We start from the raw sequence: 23155 nt of genomic DNA, 5'->3' as shown, positions 1-23155 counted from the left end.
TTTCCTTTTATGTTTTAAAAATACTACCTTTCTGTCTTTATTTCCTTACTAACTTACTTGGATGCTAGTAATTAGTTGTTTTAGTGAACACCACAGAGTGATATTTTGAAACTTTGGACTTCATAAAGTTGGATGAGCTCCAGTAGCGAAGAAGGAAGTGTTAACTAGTTTAATTGACAAATAAATGCTTCCCAGCTTGGTATGCGATTGAGATTTTTGTTGCAAGTTTGTGAATCAATTTAACTGCCCCTGCCCTGGGGACTAAAGTCAGATATGTGCTTGTGGGAATCTTTGTCTTTCCCACACCACCCTGCATTTTAAATATTCTTGTGTGGGACAGTCCCACCATGTAATAGCTATTCTTCCTTACTCAGCTACTTTCCCTCGAGAGAGGCCAGTAGAAAATCTATAGTTTTTTGCAGTCTATTTTCATGTCACTTATTGAGAGCTACTGTTTTCTGTTAAACTGTCAGTAAATATTTTAATCAAGGAAAAGGGAGGTAATAGGAAGGAGGGAAGAACAAATCCTTAACCCTAGTAGGAACCTAATGAATGCGATTTGTTCTGGATAATTGCAGCAGTCCCCCAGCTAAAGAACCTTTTAAAAATATGTCAGATATGCCCAAGAGGAATGAAATCGTATGTTCATACAAAAGCTTGTTTACCTGCAGCCTTCATATAGAATTCCTATGAATGTTCATAGCAGCATTATTCATAATAGCCAAAGTGTGGAAGCAACCCAAATGTCCATGAAGCAATGAATAGGTAAACAAAATGTGATCTATTCACACAATGGAATACTATTCGGCCATAAAAAGGAATGAAGCACTGAGTCCTGCAGGCACACAGATAAACCTCAGATCCATGCTGAGTAAAAGAAGCCAGAAACAGGAGGCTATGTGCTGTGTGACTGTATTTCTAGGAAATCTTGAGTTACCATGGGCAAGATGCTATCACCTTTGTTCAGTGGCCAGAAGCGAGGGCACTAATATTTACCCTTTCCAGGGTTTACTAGATTGAAGCGTTTCCGATAGGCCATAAACATCCAACAGAGTGACTTGTACATGTAGATATTTGATCAATGTATAGCAAATGAATATTGATTTAAACAGAAAAAGGCAAGTGACAGTGCTTTCTAAACTTAAAGCCCTAAATATGTGAGGTTGTGGAATTAATAGATTCTGGTGTGTTTATTTGAGGGAATTTAAAAATAATTTAGATGTTAAACAATATATTGTGGAGGTGTTTTGTAACTATTTAATGACAACACTGAATTGACTTCTAGGCCTTGCAGTATTAAAACATGTGCTAACACCACGAATAAAGGCAACTCACGTTGCTTTTGATTGCATGAAGAATTATTTAGATGCAATTTATGATGTTACGGTGGTTTATGAAGGGAAGGACGATGGAGGGCAGCGAAGAGAGTCACCGACCATGACAGGTAAGTGTGTTCATGCACCTGAAATGCCTGCCACACGATATATACGGTGCATATGTTTATGTAGAATTCACTTTTGCAAAGTAGGTTAAGTGTACTTTTTTCCTTCATTACATTTACCCGGTATATTTTTCAAGACGTTATTAAGATGTAACAGTTGAAATTTCGTTAGTCCTGCAAAGTGTGGTGTTTCTTGGCTGTCGTATGAGTCCTATGGACTCGCCAATTATCATTGATCCAGTCTCTTTCTACTCAAAGTTCACACTTAAAAGGAAAGCTCCGTAACAGGGAGGAAGATGTGAAGAAGGAGCGCGCCCGCAGTACTGAGCGCGCATTGTTAGTCAGTGCTGCCCTTTTGCTGTATTTTTCATAAAATATTTATTAAATTTGGTGTCATTGTGACAAGAAGAAATATAGTTAAGTGCAAGCTTTTTTTTTCCAAACATGTTAGGTTTTGTTTTTTTGTTTGTTTGTTTTTTGTTTTTTTGTGTGTGTACTTTTTTTTTTTTATTATTATACGTTAGGTTTTAGGGTACATGTGCGCAATGTGCAGGTTTGTTACATATGTATCCATGTGCCATGTTGTTTTGCTGCACCCATTAAGCATTTAGCATTTAGCATTAGGTGTATCTCCTAATGCTGTCCCTCCCCCCTCCCCCCACCCCACAACAGTCCCCGGAGTGTGATGTTCCCCTTCCTGTGTCCATGAGTTCTCATTGTTCAATTCCCACCTATGAGTGAGAACATGCGGTGTTTGGCTTTTTGTCCTTGCGATAGTTTACTGAGAATGATGTTTTCCAGTTTCATCCATGTCCCTACAAAGGAGACGAACTCATCATTTTTTATGGCTGCATAGTATTCCATGGTGTATATGTGCCACATTTTCTTAATCCAGTCTATCGTTGTTGGACATTTGGGTTGGTTCCAACTCTTTGCTATTGTGAATAGTGCCACAGTAAACATACGTGTGCATGTGTCTTTATAGCAGCATGATTTGTGGTCCTTTGGGTATATACCCAGTAATGGGATGGCTGGGTCAAATGGTATTTCTAGTTCTAGATCCCTGAGGAATCGCCACACTGACTTCCACAATGGTTGAACTAGTTTACAGTCCCACCAACAGTGTAAAAATGTTCCTATTTCTCCACATCTTCTCCAGCACCTGTTGTTTCCCGCCTTTTTAATGATGGCCATTCTAACTGGTGTGAGATGGTATCTCACTGTGGTTTTGATTTGCATTTCTCTGATGGCCAGTGATGATGAGCATTTTTTCATGTGTTTTTTGGCTGCATAAATGTCTTCTTTTGAGAAGTGTCTGTTCATGTCCTTCACCCACTTTTTGATGGGGTTGTTTGTTTTTTTCTTGTAAATTTGTTTGAGTTCATTGTAGATTCTGGATATTAGCCCTTTGTCAGATGAGTAGGTTGCAACAATTTTCTCCCATTCTGTAGGTTGCCTGTTCACTCTGATGGTAGTTTCTTTTGCTGTGCAGAAGCTCTTTAGTTTAATTAGATCCCATTTGTCCATTTTGGCTTTTGTTGCCATTGCTTTTGGTGTTTTAGACATGAAGTCCTTGCCCACGCCTATGTCCTGAATGGTATTGCCTAGGTTTTCTTATAGGATTTTAATGGTTTTAGGTCTAACATTTAAGTCTTTAATCCATAGGTTTTAAGGACATTTGAGCTATTGTCAGATATAACCAGAAAGAAATAGAATTTTAAGTGAGCAGGATAGCTTAGTTAAACTAACCAAACATAGTGTTAGCTGTTAGAGAAATGTAAACATGGAAATAGGCAAACAGGGAAGTGTGTGGAGTTTCTGTCCTTTTTTCAAAATACCTGTTTGAGCTGGGGTTGAGAGAGAGCACTATGCTTCATGGGGTTTTTTTGTTTTTTGTTTTGAGACAAGAGTTTCACTCTTGCCCAAGCTGGAGTGCAGTGGCGCGATCTTGGCTCACTGCAACCTCCGCCTCCCACGTTCACACGATTCTCCTGCCTCAGCCTCCTGAGTAGCTGGAACTACATGCGTGTGCCACCACGCATGACTAGTATTTGTATTTTTAGTAGAGATGGGGTTTCACCACGTTGGCCAGGCTGGTCTCAAATTCCTTACCTCGGGTGATCCACGCGCCTCGGCCTCCCAAATGAGCTTTGTGTTTTTACCTCATCAGTTGTTTGGGGTTGAGCTAGTATGTATGTCAGTGTGCTTGTATCAGTAGGATCTACTGAGGGCAGATGTTCAAAATATGAGCCTCCAGCACGTTTTACGTGGAAACCCTCTCCTGAAGCATTCCTCTGAAGTTGATGTGCCTTGGAAATTTTATAGAACAATATTTTTAACGACAACGAAACATTTATAAAAGTAGACATTATTAAAGCATTCAGAAGTGAGCAAGGATAGAAATTTTTCTGCCCAACCTTACACATAGGCCTTCTAGACGTAGTACTGTGTACCATTACATTATCTAACACTGTCTGTGTGTAATCTTTGGATGTCAGGGATTTTTCCAAAGTTCTGTGAGAGTATAGTTGTCAAATGATTAGTTTGTGAAATAATGATAAGATGAGGGTAATTCAAGTTTTAGAAGAAAAGCTCTTTGACTAAAAGAGAGAGCAGCTGCCTACTGCAGAAAGTTAGGGAGGGAGGCTGGAGGAGTGAGGCCCTGGGCTAGCTAGCATAAAAACTGGTTATGGTGGGAGGAAAGAAAAAATCTGACATAGTTGTATCTGAAAGATGATTGTTCTCATAATTGTATATAACACGGAGTAATTGTAAAGTAGGAAACTAAGGTGTTTTTCATTTTAAATGTAAATTTTTAGAATATGTAATGCATCAGTTTAAAAGTTAAAACTGTACAAAATGCACAGTGAAACGTCTTCCTTGCTTTCCATCCTGCTACCTGGCCTTCCCTTCTCCTTCCTAGCGATAACCACTTTTCTTAATTTGTTGTGCGTTGTATGTGCAAATTTAAGTATATATTCTTATTCTACCGTCCCTCGATTCTTATAAAAAGTGGCATATTAATATTTTTCTCTTTTAAACTATCAAAGGAGTTATTTACCTGTTTTTGCATTTGAAAACAGACATTTGTTCAGCAAGATTGTCATTGGTTTATTAAACATAGTTTAACATTAAACAAGTGTTTATAACCAATGAAAAACAGATGGACTCCCCATAATAACCTTGTTTAAATGCTGCTACTTTTATCATGTCCCCTCCTGTCTAAGAACCCCTTGGTTCAGCAGAGTTCATGGGTAAGGCCGGCCTCTGTGGCCTGCTATTGGAGGACTGCCTTCCAGCCTTGAGCTCTGCCTTGCCTTCGCTTCCTCCTGTGCGGTGCCGTGGAGCCTCGGCCGTGGTGAACCTGGCTGACTGAGTCCTTCTGCACCCCATGCATATTCAGTAGTTGAAGACTTTGTGTGGCCAATCCTGCTTTCCACAGGAAACCACCCTCCCTTTTGTTGCCCTCATCCAAGCCTACTGTTCTCCCAGAGTGACAGGTGGCACCTTTCCCAGCATAGCACTGTGCCTTCTCCTGCCCCTGCTCTTGCAGTACTGCTGTGGCACTAATGGCGTGTGTTACAGTGCTGGCACTTAGCACGGGGCTCTCTGTCTTTTGCTCTTCCCAGCTGCATCGCAAGTGCTTTGAGGAAGCCAAAACCCTCTCTGAGTTGCATTGCCTGTGTTCCAACCTCCCACTGCCCTGCTTATCGTCTGCTACATGTGAGCTGACTGTGGCTTTGGGGCGGTCAGTGCCTATGTGTATTCATTACAAATTGTCTCCTTTTGAAAGGTTGAGCTTTCTGACACACCCAGATACCACAAAGAAAATCTTACCACTTCAGTCAAGGATAAAGTATTTCTGAATTAAAGGAAAAATACACCAAGACTGAGAGACAAACTGGGAAATTATTTGCAACTTAGATCATAGAAAAGGGGTCATTTCCTTCTTGCGTAAAGTGCACTTGCAAATTCATAAGAAGATGACTGATAACTAGAAAGAAAAATGGGTAAAGGACAAGAATAGACACTTCTCATGTAACCTCATTCATAATAAGACAAGTGCAAATTAAAACTACAGGGGGGATACCTTTTTTTTTTTTAATCCATTAGATTGGCAAACATCCCAAAGTTTGATCATAGGCTCAGTGGGTGAGATTAAAGTATTAACAGTCATTTTTATACTTTGCTGTTAGGAATGCAATATAGTATAAACCTCTGTAGAAGTTGCTTTAGAAATGTCTCTCAGATGTACAAATGCATTCACATTTTAGAGTTAGCATTCCCGCTTTCTGAGACAGGATTCTACATGTATACCTGTGCACATAAGACATAATAATAACACGTTTTTCCTTCTAGTGTGTTGCTTTTAACCTGTAGTTTGAAAAACCCTGCTTTCATTGGTTTTTTTTTGTTTTGTTTTCTGTCACTGGCTCAGCCCTGCTTTCAATTGTTTGTATGAATTGATTGGTGTTCTGGTCTGGTTATAATCTACTTTAGATTAAGAGTCACTTTAAATTATGTGAAATGTGATATAAGTTGTGTTAGGTAGAAAATTCTGTAACTTGGAATACTGTAAATACTTTGTGGCCAAATTTCATTAATATTAAATATTATCTCTATATATAGTAGGCTATTTAATGTTCATATTTTGTGGTGCAATTAAGAAATATTTTTTTTTCTGAAGTTGCTAGATTGTTGATATGCCATGGCCCAGTGTTTCTCAAAGCATTCTGGGAGATCACTGTTTGTCAGAATTAGCTGCAGTGATTGTTGAACATGCAGGGCCTCTGCTCCACTCCATGTTGCTACCAGGACCCTCTGCAGGTGAGAGCTGGGAAGCTGTAGAAGCTACAGTGCTAAGAAATGCTACAGGAATTCTTGCGGTCACCGTCAAGAGGTCTCATGTTGAAGAGAGAGGCAGCCAGTAGTGTCCCTTGTCCTTTCCGTTTTATGGTGTAAGTTTCATTTTAAGGGAGGTATAAATCAAAGCCCGCCTGAGCATTCTCTCATGGTTCAGTGCTTCATATAATAATGGAAGATGTCATTGTGGCAGAGATGAAACAGTGTAGTTGGATTACTATTGATTTTTTTAAATTATATTTCTGAAGTGCCTGGTGTAATGTAATAAATTGTGTGCTTAAGGACAACCTTTGATATTCTATTTAAGTATTATGTATGATCCTAGTTAAGTTTTTTCTACCAGTATTTTCATATTACCAGATATATACTTTCCATTTCTATTAATATTTTTAAATTAAAAAATATGGAGGCCGGGCACAGCGGCTCATGCCTATGTAATCCCAGCACTTTGGCATGCTGAGGCAGGTGGATCACAAGGTCAGGAGTTCTAGACCAGCGTGGCCAACACGGTGAAACCTCATGTCTACTAAAAATACAAAAATTAGCTGGTCACAGTGGTAGGCACCTGTAATCCCAGCTACTCAGGAGGCTGAGGTAAGAGAATCACTTGAACCTGGGAGATAGAGGTTGCAGTGAGCTAAGATCGTGCCACTGGACTCTAGCCTGGGTGACAGAGAAAATCCGCCTAAAGAAAAAAGTGGATCAGGGAAGAAGGGATTACAGATAACCCAAAGAAGAAGGAAAAATCTCCACAAGTTCACCTGTCCAGCGGTAACCCCAATTTGGATATTTTCCTTTAATAATTTGGATATTTTCCTTTAAATCCTCTTTTTTATAGTGTCTGTATGTTGGAGAGAGTATTTACCTTTACGTATTTCTTAAAGATGAGATTTGTGTGTGTGTCTATATCTCCTGTTCTTCATATTTTCCTGTGTGTTATAAACAGCTGTACATGTAAGTATATATACTTCTATAACTTTTTTTTAAAGGCTGTATAGTGTTCATTGATGTGATTTAACAGCAGTTATCTACCCAGCTTCATCTTGTTGGATGTGGGTCCTGTGTGTTGCCTTCAAAGCAAATGGGGCTTGGTTTCTGCAGCAAGTAGACCTGTGACCGGTACGAATAGTTGGAAGACTTTCTCTGTTACCCAAGCCTATCAGTATACTTTAGTGCCTACTAGAAATTTATAGGTAGAAAAACAATAATACCTTAGAGTATTTTTTCCTAGATTCCCTAAGGTGCTATAGGGTAATTTTTACTCATGTAATATGAACTATGCTTCAGCTAAGATAGTTTTTGCAAATGTGGATATATAAGTACTTCATTAAATCTATAGGAAGTATTTATACCACTTATTTCCTGCCTTCAGTGTTAGAATCTCCTAAATGGCATTTGACATTGAACTGCTTTCCACTTTGTCGCATGCTCCTCTCATAGTCCCTATCTGGGTCCTGAACCTTAGGGACTTGGCTGTTACAGCCCCACCATGGCTACGCTGGGCCTTGGTCCTCTCTGAGAGTTAGTTTCTTCATCTTACAGGGAGACAATAACAGCCCCTGCCTGCATAGAATTGCAGAGATCGAATGAAATAATTAACGTACTCAAAAGCATGCTGTAAACGCATTCTGAGCGCATGTACGTTTTAGGAAAAACAGAAGTACCCATGCACGTTTTGGAGTCCTTTGGTCACAGCAGCACTGCCTCTTCTTCCAAAGCTGACGTGTTAATAGAGGCCTTGCCACGTCCTGAGCACTGTACGCCGCGAAGCATTCTATTTCTGACATTCGAAATGCAGTCCGTTCCATCTTCCTTACAGTCTGTATGCCAGCACTTGAAATAATGGGTATCTGCAGTGTTGACCAGATGATTACTTAATTATGGAAATGTTGAGGCGGAGATCTAGATAATTCAGTGAAGGCAGGAAAATTGGTGTTGGAATCTGCCTTTTTATGTGTCAGAAATAGAAATAAGATAGGGTGAGAAGTAATTTGTGGCTAAAACACTATAATAGCTAACACATACTGCATACTGTGTGCCAAGCGCTCCTGTAGGTGCTTGAAATCTTCTTAGAATGACCCTATCAGGTGGTGCTATTATTATTATCTCTTCTTTATAGACTTGGACACTTAGGCACAGAGAGGCCGACAGAGTTGCCCAACGTTACCCCAGAGGTAGAGACCCAGGCTACCTGACTCCTTTCTGTGTGCTCTTCCCTAGCGCACAGTTCTGCTGCTGAAAATACTTTTTAAGCAGTTCTTTGATTATTCAGATGATAGTACTGTAGGAAAATTAAGACAAAAATATTGAAAAATTAAAGTCTTCTTTGTTTTAGTGTTTTGCACATGTATTATTAGAGCCAGTTTACTCCTGGAAGTGTATAAGAATACAGTATATTTTTGATCACCTAAATGCTGCATGTTACTAAGAGCACAACACTGAAGTCAAGAAGAGCAGTTGCAGAGAGTACTTAGCAAAAACGGGAAGTGTGTGGGGTTGAAAGAGCAAAGACAAGTCTTCCTCGGGTGGTAGAGTGTAGATTCATCATTTCTCAGAACACGTCTTTGAACGCATTTTCAATTTGAGGCAAAAGGTCTCAGCCTCCCACTCGGCTTACCTCCCTACCTTAGTCAGCTGTTAAGTCTTAGGAATATTTCTTTGTTCTCCAAGGAAATTAAATATGTTAACATTCTTACCTTTCCACAGGGAGCCACCTACAAAGAAGGGAGTTTCTAGGCTCAAAGTTCTTTCTTGGAATAAATAATAGGCTCATCCCTTGTGCAATCGAGGCTGAAAAAGACTGTCTCCTTTTTTCAAGTTAGCAAGTCTTGAAAACTACAGTTGTTTACAGGGCTCATGGCTACTCCACAGTAAGAATTTTGGTTCTTTTACCAATTTTATAATATGTTAAAATGCGGCAAGTATCAGGAAAGCAAGGAGTGGCAATGATTAGAAACCAGTGGCCACGTTGGAGAGGAGGGGCAATTGCTCCCCCAAGTTTGTTGTGGCTGTGTAGCAGTCAGTGAGGAGAAGCTGTGTGTCAGGCGATGAGCAAAGTTGAGGATTATCAGGCGCCTGTGAGTGCCCAGCTGTGTGCCAGGTCAAGAGGTACCATCGTGAACCAGACCAGCTTCCTCTCGGCCCCTGTGGAGGTCGCAGTCTGGTGGGGAGGCAGCAGTCACCATGGTGACAGGTGACACACTAGGATGGGGGCTGGTGGCGGCAGGCATTTGGGGGTCCCTTCAGAGAGGTGAGTGTGGACTTAGAGGAGGCTCCAGCTTCCTATTCCTGGGCTGCCTATAGCACTAAAAGTTGTCACATGAAAAATAACATTTGGTACTATTGATTTAACTTAATGAGTTATGTAATTGTAGTCGACTTAGAAATTATAACATGCTCTTCTACTTCAGCTTGAAACCCCCAACCACCAGTTTATAATCCTTATTTTTTTTAACTTTTGTTTATTTTTCCTAAGGAATCTGTACTTTTTCATCATTTTACAACTTTTTCTGTCGTATTGCCTTATTTTCATTGTTACTTTATATGACCATGAGTTCTAAAATAGTCAAAAAGTGAATTATTTTTGTTCTTTGTTAGAATTTCTCTGCAAAGAATGTCCAAAAATTCATATTCACATTGATCGTATCGACAAAAAAGATGTCCCAGAAGAACAAGAACATATGAGAAGATGGCTGCATGAACGTTTCGAAATTAAAGATAAGTGAGTAACAACAGTTCCAGCCCTTCCGGAACTTTGGTTCAACTAGATTTCAGTATAGTCAACAATTTGAAACCAATGTAAATGGTTATATTGTCTCAAGAATAGATTTTATAAATTCAAATCAAATTTTATGCATGTCTGATCGTGTTTTAAACTTTACTTGTACGAATCACTCTAAAAGAACCTGTTATAGTGGGCCCATCTACTTTCATTGATAGTATTTCTAGGACAATACTACGTGATAACATAGCAAATTAAATTAAAAACAACAACAAACAAACAAAAAAACTTTCCAGTGTCAGATGCCCGGATCTACCTCTCAGGTCACATAAAGTGGTGTTACTGTGTGAGGTGCAGCTGCTGGGCCAGTGTGCGCAGAAAAGCAAGGGAGGGGTAGAGGACTATGCGGACATGCAGGTGGACATGATGCTGTTATATATGTTGGAAATAGAAGGGGCAGTTGACAGCGTTATATCCAAAAGGTCTTCTTTAGTTAATTATATTCAGAAATTTTAGCCAATTGTTTTATTCTCTTAATATATATTTTCTTCTCAAGAAACTATCATTGTTCTTCTTTTCCTTGTTGTACGGTGCAGTGTTTTTAGTTAACCCTCCTGGGTTAACTTTATCAGGTGAAAATGATGAAAAGTATAATAAGTTAACAATGAAACTTTAAGCTTCTATTTTTCATTGACTCTCAACTGTACCTGATGTAATTTATTAAGCGAGCCATTCAGGACCACTTTGGCCATGGAAGAAATTTAAAAGTAAGATCTACATGTATTGACCTGAAAATATGTTCTCAGAAAAAAGACTAAAGTATTTAATGTCCTACTTATTTTATAAGTATTTATAAGTATTTAGAATGAGTTTGGATATTTTAAAAGAATGATTATTCCTAGGGTGTGTGATTTATAAAGCAATAGAATCGCTTTCCCTTTCTGTATTTTTTTTGTTTTAGATTATTATGTTGGGTATGTTCTGCTATTATACCTTTACAAATCTTATATAAGATGGGAAAATGAATTAAGTATGCTGTTTTCCTTCTTTTACCTGCCTTTCTAATTCCCTGGGAATAAAGGCGTTTTTGAGACAGCCCAGGTGCAGTGAGCAGTCTATATCCACGGATTGCACATTCACGGATTCCACCAAGCACAGATCAAAAATACTCAGAATAAAAGAGGCCGGCTGTAGTGGCTCACGCCTGTAATCCCAGCACTTTGGGAGGCTAAGGCGGGCAAATTGCTTGAGGCCAGAAGTTCAAGACAGCCTGGGCAACATGGCAAAACCCTCTCTCTACAGAAAATACAAAAATTAGCCAGGCATGCACCTGTAGTCCCAGCTACTCCGGAGGCCAAGGTGCGAGGATCACCTGAGCCTGGAAGGTTGAGACTGCAGTGAGCTATCATTGTGCCAACTCCAGCCTGGCAACAGAGCGAGGCCCTGTCTCAAAAAAAAAAAGGATTTGGGAGGATGTGCATATGTTATATTCAAATACATGCCATTTTATTCATATAGCAGGGACTTGAGTATCTTATGATCTTGGTCTCTGCCTGGTATCCTGGGACCAGCCCCCTGTGGATACAGAGGGGCTGCTGTCTAAGAACCACTGGTCCTGTCTGTGACTTCTGGCGGAATAGGAGCTCCATGTAAAAAGGAGGAGAAGCTGCAGCGGGTTATTAGCCATTTGTGAGTCCATTCACTGTAAAACTTTATCATAAGTTTAAAAGACAAAAAACATCCTCATAAAATGGCTTAAAACCACCTGTTTAAATATTACATATACAATTCATGTTTACTAATCATAGAGCATATTAAAGATATTTTAAAAGACTAGAAACTTCTATTAAACCAAGTTTCTGGATGTTTTCCTTATTCGTCCTTATTTTCCAGGATCTGCATAACTTTTCCAGCATGTAATAGCTACCTAATTGATATTTTTTGAATTGAAATACTGACGTGACTAAAATCTAAACTTTTTTCATTCTGGCCATAGGATGCTTATAGAATTTTATGAGTCACAAGATCCAGAAAGAAGAAAAAGATTTCCGGGGAAAAGTGTTAATTCCAAATTAAGTATCAAGAAGACTTTACCATCAATGTTGATCTTAAGTGGTTTGACTGCAGGCATGCTTATGACCGATGCTGGAAGGAAGCTGTATGTGAACACATGGATATATGGAACCCTACTTGGCTGCTTGTGGGTTACTATTAAAGCATAAACAAGTAGCTGTCTCCAGACAGTGCGATGTGCTACATTGCCTATTTTTGGCGGCTGCATATGACATCAAATTGTTTCCAGAATTTAATAAGGAGTGTAAATAAAGCCTTGTTGATTGAAGATTGGATAAAATAGAATTTGTGGCGAAAGCTGATATGCAGTGATCTTGGACAAACATACCTGGTTATACAGCTGTAGAATTGGGGCTGCTGGAAGGGTAAAAGCTAAATGGAGTTTCTCCTGCTCTGTCCGTTTCCCATGAACTAATGACAACTTGAGAAGGCTGGGAGGATTGTGTATTTTGTAAGTCAGATGGCTGCATTTTTGAGCGTTCCATTTGCAGCATATTTCACTTTCTGTGTTATTTTCAATTTGTTACAACTTGACAGCTCGAAGCTCTTATTACTAAAGTATTTAGTATCTTGCAGCTAGCTAATATTTCATCTTTTGCTTATTTCTACAAGTCAGTGAAATAAAGTGTATTTAAGAAGTGTCAGGATGTTCAAAGGAAAGGGTAAAAAGTGTTCATGGGGAAAAAGCTCTGTTTAGCACGTGATTTTATTGTATTGCGTTATTAGCTGATTTTACTCATTTTATATTTGCAAAATAAATTTCTAATATTTATTGGAATTGCTTAATTTGCACACCCTGTACACACAGAAAATGGTATAAAATATGAGAACCAAGTTTAAAATTGTGACTCTGATTCATTATAGCAGAACTTTAAATTTCCCAGCTTTTTGAAGATTTAAGCTATGCTATTAGTACTTCCCTATGTCTGTGTCATAAGTGCTTGAAAACATTAAGGTTTTCTGTTTTGTTTTTTTTTTAATATCAAAAGAGTCAGTGTGAACCTTGGTTGGACCCCAAGTTCACAAGATTTTTAAGGTGATGAGAGCCTACAGACATTCTGCCTATATTTACTAGCATGTGCCTTTTGCCTCCTTCTCTTTGATTTAACAGAATATTAATTCAGAAGTCACGTTTCTGTAGTGTGGTGGATTCCCACTGGGCTCTGGTCCTTCCCTTGGATCCCGTCAGTGGTGCTGCTCAGCGGCTTGCACGTAGACTTGCCAGGAAGAAATGCAGAGCCAGCCTGTGCTGCCCGCTTTCAGAGTTGAACTCTTTAAGCCCTTGTGAGTGGGCTTCACCAGCTACTGCAAAGGCATTTTGCATTTGTCTGTGTCAAGAAATTCACCTTCTCAAGCCAGTGAAATACAGGCTTAATTCATCAGGACTGAACAAATTTGTTTATTTCCCATTAGGTTTAGTGGAGCTACACATTAATATGTATCACCTTAGAGCAAGAGCTGTGTTCCAGGAACCAGATCACGATTTTCAGCCATGGAACAATATATCCCATGGGAGAAGACCTTTCAGTGCGAACTGTTCTATTTTTGTGTTATAATTTAAACTTTGGTTTCCTCATAGTCCTTTAAGTTGACATTTCCGCTTACTGCTACTGGATTTTTGTTGCAAAAATACATCAATGGCCCACATTAAACATACCAATTGGATCATGATAAGCAAAATGAAAGAAATAATGTTTAAGGGAAAATTAAGTGGCTGTTACACTGCTTCTCCCAAGCCAGAGAATAAACTGTTTCAAGCATCATCTTTGAAGAGTTGTGTGGTATGAATTGGTTTGTATACATTAGAATGTATGCACACATCCATGCACACTCAGGATACAGTTGGCCTAATCATCAATGGGGGCATGGGTAGAACTTATGAAAAGTTTCCTCATGCTGAATTGTAATTTTCTCTTACCTGTAAAGTAAAATTTAGATCAATTCCATGTCTTTGTTAAGTACAGGGATTTAACATATTTTGAATATAATGCATAGAGAGGCAATACTGTTGGAATTATGTGGATTCTAACTCATTTTAACAAGGCAGCCTGACCTGCATAAGATCACTTGAATGTTAGGTTTCATAGAACTATACTAATCTTCTCACAAAAGGTCTATAAAATATAGTAGTTGAAAAAAATTGTGCATCAAAATGTTTGGAAAATTAGAAGCTTCTCCTTAACCTGTATTGATACCGACTTGGATTATTTTCTAAAATTAAGAGCCTTATACCTACCTGTAAATCTTTTCACATATCATTTAAACTTTTGTTTGTATTATTATTGATTTACAGCTTAGTTATTAATTTTTCTTTATAAGAATGCCATCGATGTGCATGCTTTTATGTTTTTCAGAAAGGGGTGTGTTTGGATGAAAGTAAAAAAAAAATAAAATCTTTCACTGTCTCTAATGGCTGTGCTGTTTAACATTTTTTGACCCTAAATTCACCAAGAGTTTCCCAGTACGTAAAATAGGCTTAATGACTGGCCCTGCATTTTTCACAATATTTTTCCCTAAGCTTTGAGCAAAGTTTTAAAAAATACACTAAAATAATCAAAACTGTTAAGCAGTATATTAGTTTGGTTATATAAATTCATCTGTAATTTATAAGATGCATGGCCGATGTTAATTTGCTTGGCAATTCTGTAATCATTAAGTGATCTCAGTGAAACATGTCAAATGCCTGAAATTAACTAAGTTGGTGAATAAAACTGCCGTTGTGGCTAAGTCTTACACCATACATGCTGATAGTTTTTCGTATGTTTCATTTCCATGTGATTTTTAAAATTTAGAGTGGCAACAATTATGGGTTACATAAGCTTTATTTTTTCCTTTGTTCATAGTTATATTCTTCGAATAGGTCTGTGTCAATCAGGTGATCTAACTACACTGATTATAGATAGAAGGAAATAAGGCCAAGTTCAAGACCAGCCTGGGCAACATAGCGAGAACCTGTCAACAAAAAAATAAAAAAAAATTAGCCAGGCATGGTGGCATGCACCAAGTAGTTGTCCCAGCTACTTGGGAGGGTGAGTTGGGAGGATCGCTTCAGCCCAGGAGGTTGAGATTGCAGTGAGACATGGACATACCACTGCACTACAGCCTGGGTAACAGCACGAGACCCCATCTCTTAGAAAATGAAAAGGAAATATAGAAATATAAAATTTGTTTATTATAGACACACAGTAACTCCCAGATACGTACCACAAAAAATGTGAAAAGAGAGAGAAATGTCTACCAAAGCAGTATTTTGTGTGTATAATTGCAAGCGCATAGTACAATAATTTTAACCTTAATTTGTTTTTAGTAGCGTCTGGATTGAAGATTGAGTGAAATGTTTTCTTGGCAGATATTCCGTATCTGGTGGAAAGCTACAATGCAATGTCCTTGTAGTTTTGCATAGCTTGTTTTATAAACAAGATTTTTTTCCCCTCCTTTTGGGCCAGTTTTCATTATGAGTAACTCACACTTTCTGATTAAAGAACTTGAAATTGCGTTATCACTTAGTATAATTGACATTATATAGAGACTATGTAACATCCAATCATTAGAATGAAAATTAGTACTTCGGTCAAACTAATATTTAGAACATTCACATATTTGTCAAATATTCATGTAATTAACTGAATTTAAAACCTTTAATTCAACTGTTATGAAGTGCTTCTCTGTACAATCACTAATTTACTCAGAGTAGCTACAACTCTGATGCCATCATCAATATTTGACATCTTTTCCAATTTGTGTATGAAAAGTAAATCTATTCCTGTAGCATCTGGGGAGTCATACATGAGGCCAAAGACATATACCTTGTTATTATAATATGAATACTATAATAATATCTGGTTATCCTAAGCAGAAAAAAAGGTTATTTTTAGGAAAACCACTTCAAATAGCTGAAGTACTTCTAATATACTGAGGGAAATAGAATATGTGGAACAAACTCTCAAGAAAATGTTTATTGATGTTGATGAAACAGATCAGTGTTTCCATCCGGATTATTATTGGTGCATGATTTTATGTATGAATATATAAGGTATGTTCTGCAGTTTTATAAGTGTTCATGTCTTTTTTTAAAAAAGGTGCTATTGACATTCTGTGTCTCCAGCAGGCAAGAATACTTGACTCTTCTCTTTATGGTATTTTCAGAATAAATTCTGACTTGTGTTTTTAGGATTATTGGTGCCTCATTAATTCAGCAATAAAGGAAAATATGGATCTTAAAAATTGGTGATAAAAAGTTATTTCGTATATATGTGATAAAGTTTACATGTTGTATATATATGTTGTATTGCCAAATACGGCTATTCAATACTACGTAATATCTTAAAGGTTCACTTTGTTGTAATACTAGACAAGCAGTGCCCTAAGCCTCTCGCGGACATCATCTCATCTCACTGTCATCACAAACCCCATGCCACAGCGTAGCTTGACCACTAAAAGTAATGCATCTGCAGCCATACTGCCAGGTTTTGGATAGTTTCTACCAACAGATACCTAATCAAGGTAAATCCCAGACTCTAAAAGAGTTGGCGCTGTGTCACTACATGCGTAACTTTAAATAAATTTCCTGCCGGGCGCGGTGGCTCACGCCTGTAATCCCAGCAGTTTGGGAGGCCGAGGCAAGTGGATCCCTTGAGGTCAGGAATTTGAGACCATCCTGGCCAATATGGTGAAACCCCATCTCTAATAAAAATACAAAAATTAACCAGGCGTGGTGGCGGGCACATGTAATCCCAGCTACTTGGGAGGCTGAGGCAGGAGAATCACTGGAATCCTGGTGGCGGAAGTTGCAGTGAGCCAAGATGGTGTCATTGCACTCCAGCTTGGGCGACAAAAGCAAGGCTCTGTATAAAACAAAAAAAATTCCCGTTTGAGCTTTCCCTTACCTGTAAAGAGGGAGAATATGTATTTACTTCGTAGAGTTCAGGGAAATTACTCACTAGTTTGAGATTCTAGGTTTAAAAATACATTCATACTTAATTTCAACACCAATGTGAGAGATGATTATTCTTCCTAAACCATTTCAGTTTTATTTGCTGTCTAAAATGTGTGAATAAGTAATTGTCTATTATTTTCTGAAGTGCTTTGGGACTCAACACATGATTGTGAGGAGTGTTTGTTACTAAACATCTTTCTGGTTATTCAAGCTCATGTATATTGTGTTAAGACATGCATTTCTGTCTGGGTCACAGGTCAGTTCTTGATAATTTTCGGACAAGTAACCAGTTTTCATTTGTGCATGACCACCTTTACTCTTCTTCCTCAACTGCACCCATCTTTTATAAGGTCTTTCAGTTTACTGCAGAGAAGAAGGCAGAGAAAAGCCGGGATTCCCACCCACCACTGCCATCTCAATGTTTTCTTATTGGCTAGAGTGGAAAATAGCAGAAACTACTATGAGAGATCATTTGTTTATATAATGCAAACAAAGATGAGGAAAGAACGTGGCTTAGATCAGAGAACTGATGTATTTAAATTTTTTTTTTTTTTTTTTTTTTTTAAGACGGAATGTTGCTCTCTTGCCCAGACTGGAGTGCAGTGGCGCAATCTCGGCTCACTGCAACCTCCATTTCCCTGGTTCAAGCAATTCTCCTGCCTCAGCCTCCTGAGTAGCTGGGATTACAGGCTGTTCCACCACACCTGGCTAATTTTTTGTACGTTTAGTAGAGACGGGGTTTCGCCATGTTGGCCAGGCTGGTCTCGAACTCCTGACCTCAGATGATCCACCCGCCTCGGCCTCCCAAAGTGCTGGGATTATAGGTGCGAGCCACCACGCCTGGCCCAATGTATTTGGATTCTTAAAGAGCACTTTTAAATGTCAATTGAAGAGAACTAGAACTGAAGAACTTCTGCGTCAAACTGTTTAGCAAATGTAAGTAGAAGCTGGGGGATGTGTCGTGGAATGAATGAATGCATCTGTAAAATACCATACGTATGTTACGATGTTATTTTTTGCTTGCCTTGGTTGATTTGGTTTTACTGTGAAATAATTTTCAATATAGAATTGTGATCATTGGAATTTGGCTATCTAGTAGAAAGTCAGGCAAAGTTAATAGCTATCTTCCGTAAAGATTTCTGACGGTGGGATTAAGGGAGTGTTCCCCAGGTGTTCTAAAACGGCAGCCAGAGATGTGCATTCGCTTCGCAAATTTGAATTCCTCCTCCGTGTTAGGCGCTGTGCTAGGGGCTTAGCTAGCACCGTTATTTCCAGAGGTTCTTGTGTATGGTGTGAAGAAAGCTTGACAAAGACTGTAGCAAAGCCAAAGCCATAGTAGGGAATGAAAGCAAGGCATCACCACTTCCTGTGAGGACCCGTTACTGCACAGGCACGCGAGCTTTGTCATCTCTGCCATGTGCCTTGTTCAGGTTTTGCCAGAGCCCCTAAGCATATGCCCAGGAAGGGATCTATGTGGAATTTGGCTCTTTCTGATGCATTCGGTGTTAGCTGGTTCTTGATGGTCGGTGATTCTTGGCTGAATCCAGAAGGGTGAAAACAGTTGCTGCTCTGGTTTAGTTGAGCTTGAGCATGGTGGCACATCAGGGTCACGTCACTGATGACACCATCAGTAACACACTGTGTTTCTCTTAATACAGGGGCTTTCTGTTGTCCAGGTGATCGAAACACAAGGTTCTTTATAACTCATTCTGTGTTTCAGTGATTCTTGTTTGGGAAGGAGATTGGGGAGGAGTGGCTGGGAGTAGATGGAGAGTCCGGCTTTTGGGCATGGAATCCAGAGCCAGGACACTTCGGTTTGAGTCCCTGCCCTGTCCTGCCACTAGTCAGCAAGGGACTATGGTCAGTTTTTTATTTTTATTTTTTTCAGACAGAGTTTCGCTCTGTTGCCCTTGCTGGAGTGCAGTGGTGTGATCTCGACTCACTGCAAACTCCACCTCCCGGGTTCAAGCCATTCTCTTGCCTCAGCCTCCTAAGTAGCTGGGATTAATAGGCGCATGGCACCACGCCTGGCTAATTTTTGTATTTTTTAGTAGAGATGGGATTTTGCTATATTGGCCAGTCTTGTCTTGAACTCCTCGCCTCGAGTGATCCACCTGCCTCAGCCTCCCAAAGTGTTGGGATTACAGGCATGAGCCACCGTGCTCGGCCTTGTAGTCAGTTTCTTAATCTCTGTGCCTCAATGTCTTGAAATACAGAATGAAGATAACAGTGATGGAGCCTACCTCACAAGCTTGTGAGGTTTAAATGAAATCATCTATGTGAAGCACTTGGATTAGTGCCTGGCACATTCTGAGTGCACAAATGTTAGCAATTTTTGTTACATACACACACACACACACACACACACACATACACACATCTCCATAAGGGCATTCTGCCTTATACTAGAGCTAATAGCTTTGTTACATTTTAGGTTTTTGGCGTGTTGTTGTAATAGGGCATGTAACAAATACAAAATAGACATTGTGAAGTGAAATGAAGTATACAAAAAAGGCCCGTAAACATTGTAGCCCCTCTTCTTGTGTACTAACATCTTTATCCTTTCTGTTTCCATATCTCCTCCCCTCTTTCTGTTTCTAGAAGTTGACTTAGATGAAAGATAATGATATTAGAAAGAAATCCAATATGAAGTATGCCTCCACGTGTCTAAGTACCTGGTGATTTCTGGCTCTGTTCTCTCGAACATGGTTTTTATTCCTGCACCCACTCTTACTGGCTCGTGGATAGATTTTGGTTCCTGGTATATTTTATGACTTGATTAGCAGCTCCAGTCTAACATAAAACTGGCAATAGAACTTAAACTGAGCTTGGCCTCAAAGTGGTACAGTGAACAACAACATTGTTCTGAGGGTCAGGAGATCTAGAATTGTGGTCGGGTCCCAAGTATGTAGCAATGGGTCTCTTCTTTCCGGACTGCAGCATCCCCTGAGACGCGGCTGCTAAAGACTTTGCCATCCTACAGTGTCATTCCGCATGCTGTTCCCTAGTGTTCTGCCAGCCACCTGGGCCCAATGCCTGGGGGCATCTTCCACCACCCCCACCACCTGTCTCTCTAAGCAAGTGCACTTGGTGGTTTCTCCATCCAGTGTCCATCTGCTTCCTCTCTATCTTCACCTGCTCAGCACCCTCCCCACCCCCAACGTCCATTACCAGTGAGCTCAAGGCAATGCAGCCAACAGCTTCCCCAGTTGCTCTGTTAGGACCTTTGAGCCACATACCCACCCTCCACGTCAGCACTTCTCAGTATGGCAGCCGGAGCCCCATGTGGCTATAGGGCCCTTGAAATCAGAGAAGTTTGTGTAAAACTCCAGACTTGGAAAAATAAGTACAAAAATGAATAAAATAGTTCATTAATCTTTATGTCGATTACATATTTTAGTGATATTTTGGACATATTGTCCTCAATAAACTATGTTAAAATTAATTTCACCTTTTTTTAATGTGGTTACTAGAAGGTTTAATATTCGCAATATGGCGTTATATCTCCATGGGGCAGACCTGATGTACAAGATGACTTAAAGGGGAGGAACTTTCACCCCAACTTTTGTGTCTCAAAACTACCGTGATTCCTGGCACTGATGAGGCGATCAGCAACAGTTTGTTTAACTGATGTAGTCCGCATAATTTCAGATAACATTTTAGGGTTACCTCAATCATAGTTATATCACTTAGTATCACCTGAAGATTTTCTTTTTTTTTTTTTTTGAGACGGAGTCTCGCTCTGTCACCCAGGCTGGAGGGCAGTGGCGCGATCTCGGCTCACTGCAAGCTCCGCCTCCCGGGATCACGCCATTCTCCTGCCTCAGCCTCTCCGAGTAGCTGGGACTACAGGCGCCCGCCACCACGCCCGGCTAATTTTTTTGTATTTTTAGTAGAGACGGGGTTTCACCGTGATCTCGATCTCCTGACCTCATGATCCGCCTGCCTGGGCCTCCCAAAGTGCTGGAATTACAGGCGTGAGCCACCGCGCCGGGCCCACCTGAAGATTTTCTAAAGCAATTGTGTTTGAATTTTATAGTTCAAAGTCAATAGATTATTTTAAAAAGTAAATGGCGGCCGGGCGCGGTGGCTCACGCTTGTAATCCCAGCACTTTGGGAGGCCGAGGCGGGCGGATCACGAGGTCAGGAGATCGAGACCACGGTGAAACCCCGTCTCTACTAAAAATACAAAAAAATTAGCCGGGCGTGGTGGCGGGCGCCTGTAGTCCCAGCTACTCGGAGAGGCTGAGGCAGGAGAATGGCGTGAACCCGGGAGGCGGAGCTTGCAGTGAGCCGAGATCGCGCCACGGCACTCCAGCCTGGGCGACAGAGCGAGACTCCGTCTCAAAATAAATAAATAAATAAATAAATAAATAAAATAAAAAGTAAATGGCATAAAAAAACATTTAAAAAATGATATGGAAGTTATGATTTGAAAGAATATTCCAGGAATTCTTGGAGTTCAAGAAAAGCACAATCAAAAAATAAGATCTGAAGCAAATATGAGAATACTGAAATGTGTTCATTCTGAATTGGCCTTATACTGAATACAATGTTATACTGTTCTCCGTGTGGGTTTTTTGGTTTTGTTTTGGTGTATTTACATTTTTTTCCAAATTAAAAAAATGTTGTCAACTAGGCATATCAGTTATTTTCTCTAAAAATATTCTGAGGGGATTCCATACTGTATTATGGTTACTAATTAAATATGTCACCACTCTTCTTTGATCACTAATTCAAGTATGGGTGGAATCTGTCTAAAGCTTGTAATCTTCAAGGAATTGTAAAAATCCTCCTGTTTCTTACTGGTGTATTTCAATGAATGTGATCAGTTAATGGTACTGTGATTCCAAATAGTAATTATTGAGAATATCTGTTTGCTCTTGCATCTGCTTATAATGAAGAGCTAAATTTTTGTTGCTTCCATCTGCTCCTTTCATTCTTCCCAAAGGAAATTACTTGGGATGAACTGTGTTGAAAGACAACACGTTTATAGTGGCCTCACAAGTCACCTAAAGAGAGAAGCCCGAGCGATCCATGGCATTTTCTCATCTTCACAGCCCACACCTTTAGATTAAGGTGCTATAAAATCCGAAGGAAGGGATTGAAACGGCCTTTGCAAAATGATGACTGAGACAGTGAAATAGATCTGACGTAACTGACTTCCTCTTGCTTCTAACCTCCAAGCTGTCCTTGTTCATTGCTGAGCACAGGCGGAATTAACTTTGGTAGAGACTTAGTTTATAGTTCAAACAGAGATGGTAACAGCCCTTTCCCAAAGCAGACCTCCCTCTTGCCTGGGGACTCGATGGCCGTTGTAGGACTAGCTTAGCCACAAGATTAGAAATTATGGTTTAGGAGTCATGCAGCTGGACCCCTACAAGATTCTGACCCTCCCTAAACTGCTCCTAAGATCAATGCTTGAGATGTTTTGCAGACCTTGCCCTTGACGGGTCAGCTGGCCCCACCCAGATCAATAAACTGGCTCATCTGATCTTGTGGCCCCCACTGAGGAACTGACTCGGCGCAAGAAGACAGCTCTGACTCCCTAGGATTTCATCTCTGACCAAGGAGCACTCCTGTCTCACGGGCTCCCCCGACTCACCAAGTTACCCTTAAAAACTCTGCTCCCCAAATGGTCAGGGAGACTGATTTGAGTAATGATAAAACTCCGCAAAATCTCTAGCAGAAAGCAAATAAAACCCTAAAGGGTGCAAACAGCAAAAGAACTAGCTGAGCTGCTTTAGCAATGTCGCAGTTAGTAATTCCAAGATGTGCATAGGAAAAAAAAAATAATTCTCCCTCTGTTGTGAAAAGAATGTTCTTGAAATTAGCTGGGCATGGTGGTGTGTACTTATAGCTAGCTACTCCTGAGGCTGAGGCGGGAGGATCACTTGAGCCTAGGAGTTCGAGGTTGCAGTGAGCTATGGTTACTGCACTGCACTTCAGCCTATGCAACACGTGAGACCCCGCCTAAAAAAAAAGAATGCTCTTGTAACCTAGGAAATAGTTTTGGCCCTTTAGGTTAGGAATAGTAGTCACGTGTAAGATAAATGTCTAAATAGCCCATTGTAGTGATGAATTGGGAAGAGACTTGGAGGAAGCCTCGGAGACGGAGTTG

At 39.9% G+C, this 23155-nt stretch overlaps 1 protein-coding gene across 2 annotated transcripts in view; it reads left to right on the top strand.

Moving 5' to 3' along the window:
* AGPAT5 (1-acylglycerol-3-phosphate O-acyltransferase 5) overlaps window positions 1-16267 on the top strand; it is a 54630-nt gene extending 38363 nt beyond the window's left edge. Inside the window, exons 6-8 of one of the 2 annotated variants that reach the window (XM_030812412.1) lie at window positions 1286-1444; window positions 9902-10025; window positions 12022-14838. In XM_030812412.1, coding sequence (XP_030668272.1) covers window positions 1286-1444; window positions 9902-10025; window positions 12022-12247 — 509 coding nt within the window. In that variant the 3' untranslated portion in view covers window positions 12248-14838. Of the gene's footprint in view, window positions 1-1285; window positions 1445-9901; window positions 10026-12021 lie in introns of both variants that reach the window. The other variant, XM_030812413.1, reaches the window with a different exon arrangement.
* The last annotated feature ends 6888 nt before the right edge of the window (window positions 16268-23155 follow it).

Source organism: Nomascus leucogenys, chromosome 4 (assembly GCF_006542625.1).
Source record: "Nomascus leucogenys isolate Asia chromosome 4, Asia_NLE_v1, whole genome shotgun sequence".
In the NCBI taxonomy this organism is placed as follows: Eukaryota; Metazoa; Chordata; class Mammalia; order Primates; family Hylobatidae; genus Nomascus; species Nomascus leucogenys.
This window is presented reverse-complemented; position numbering and strand designations above follow the sequence as displayed.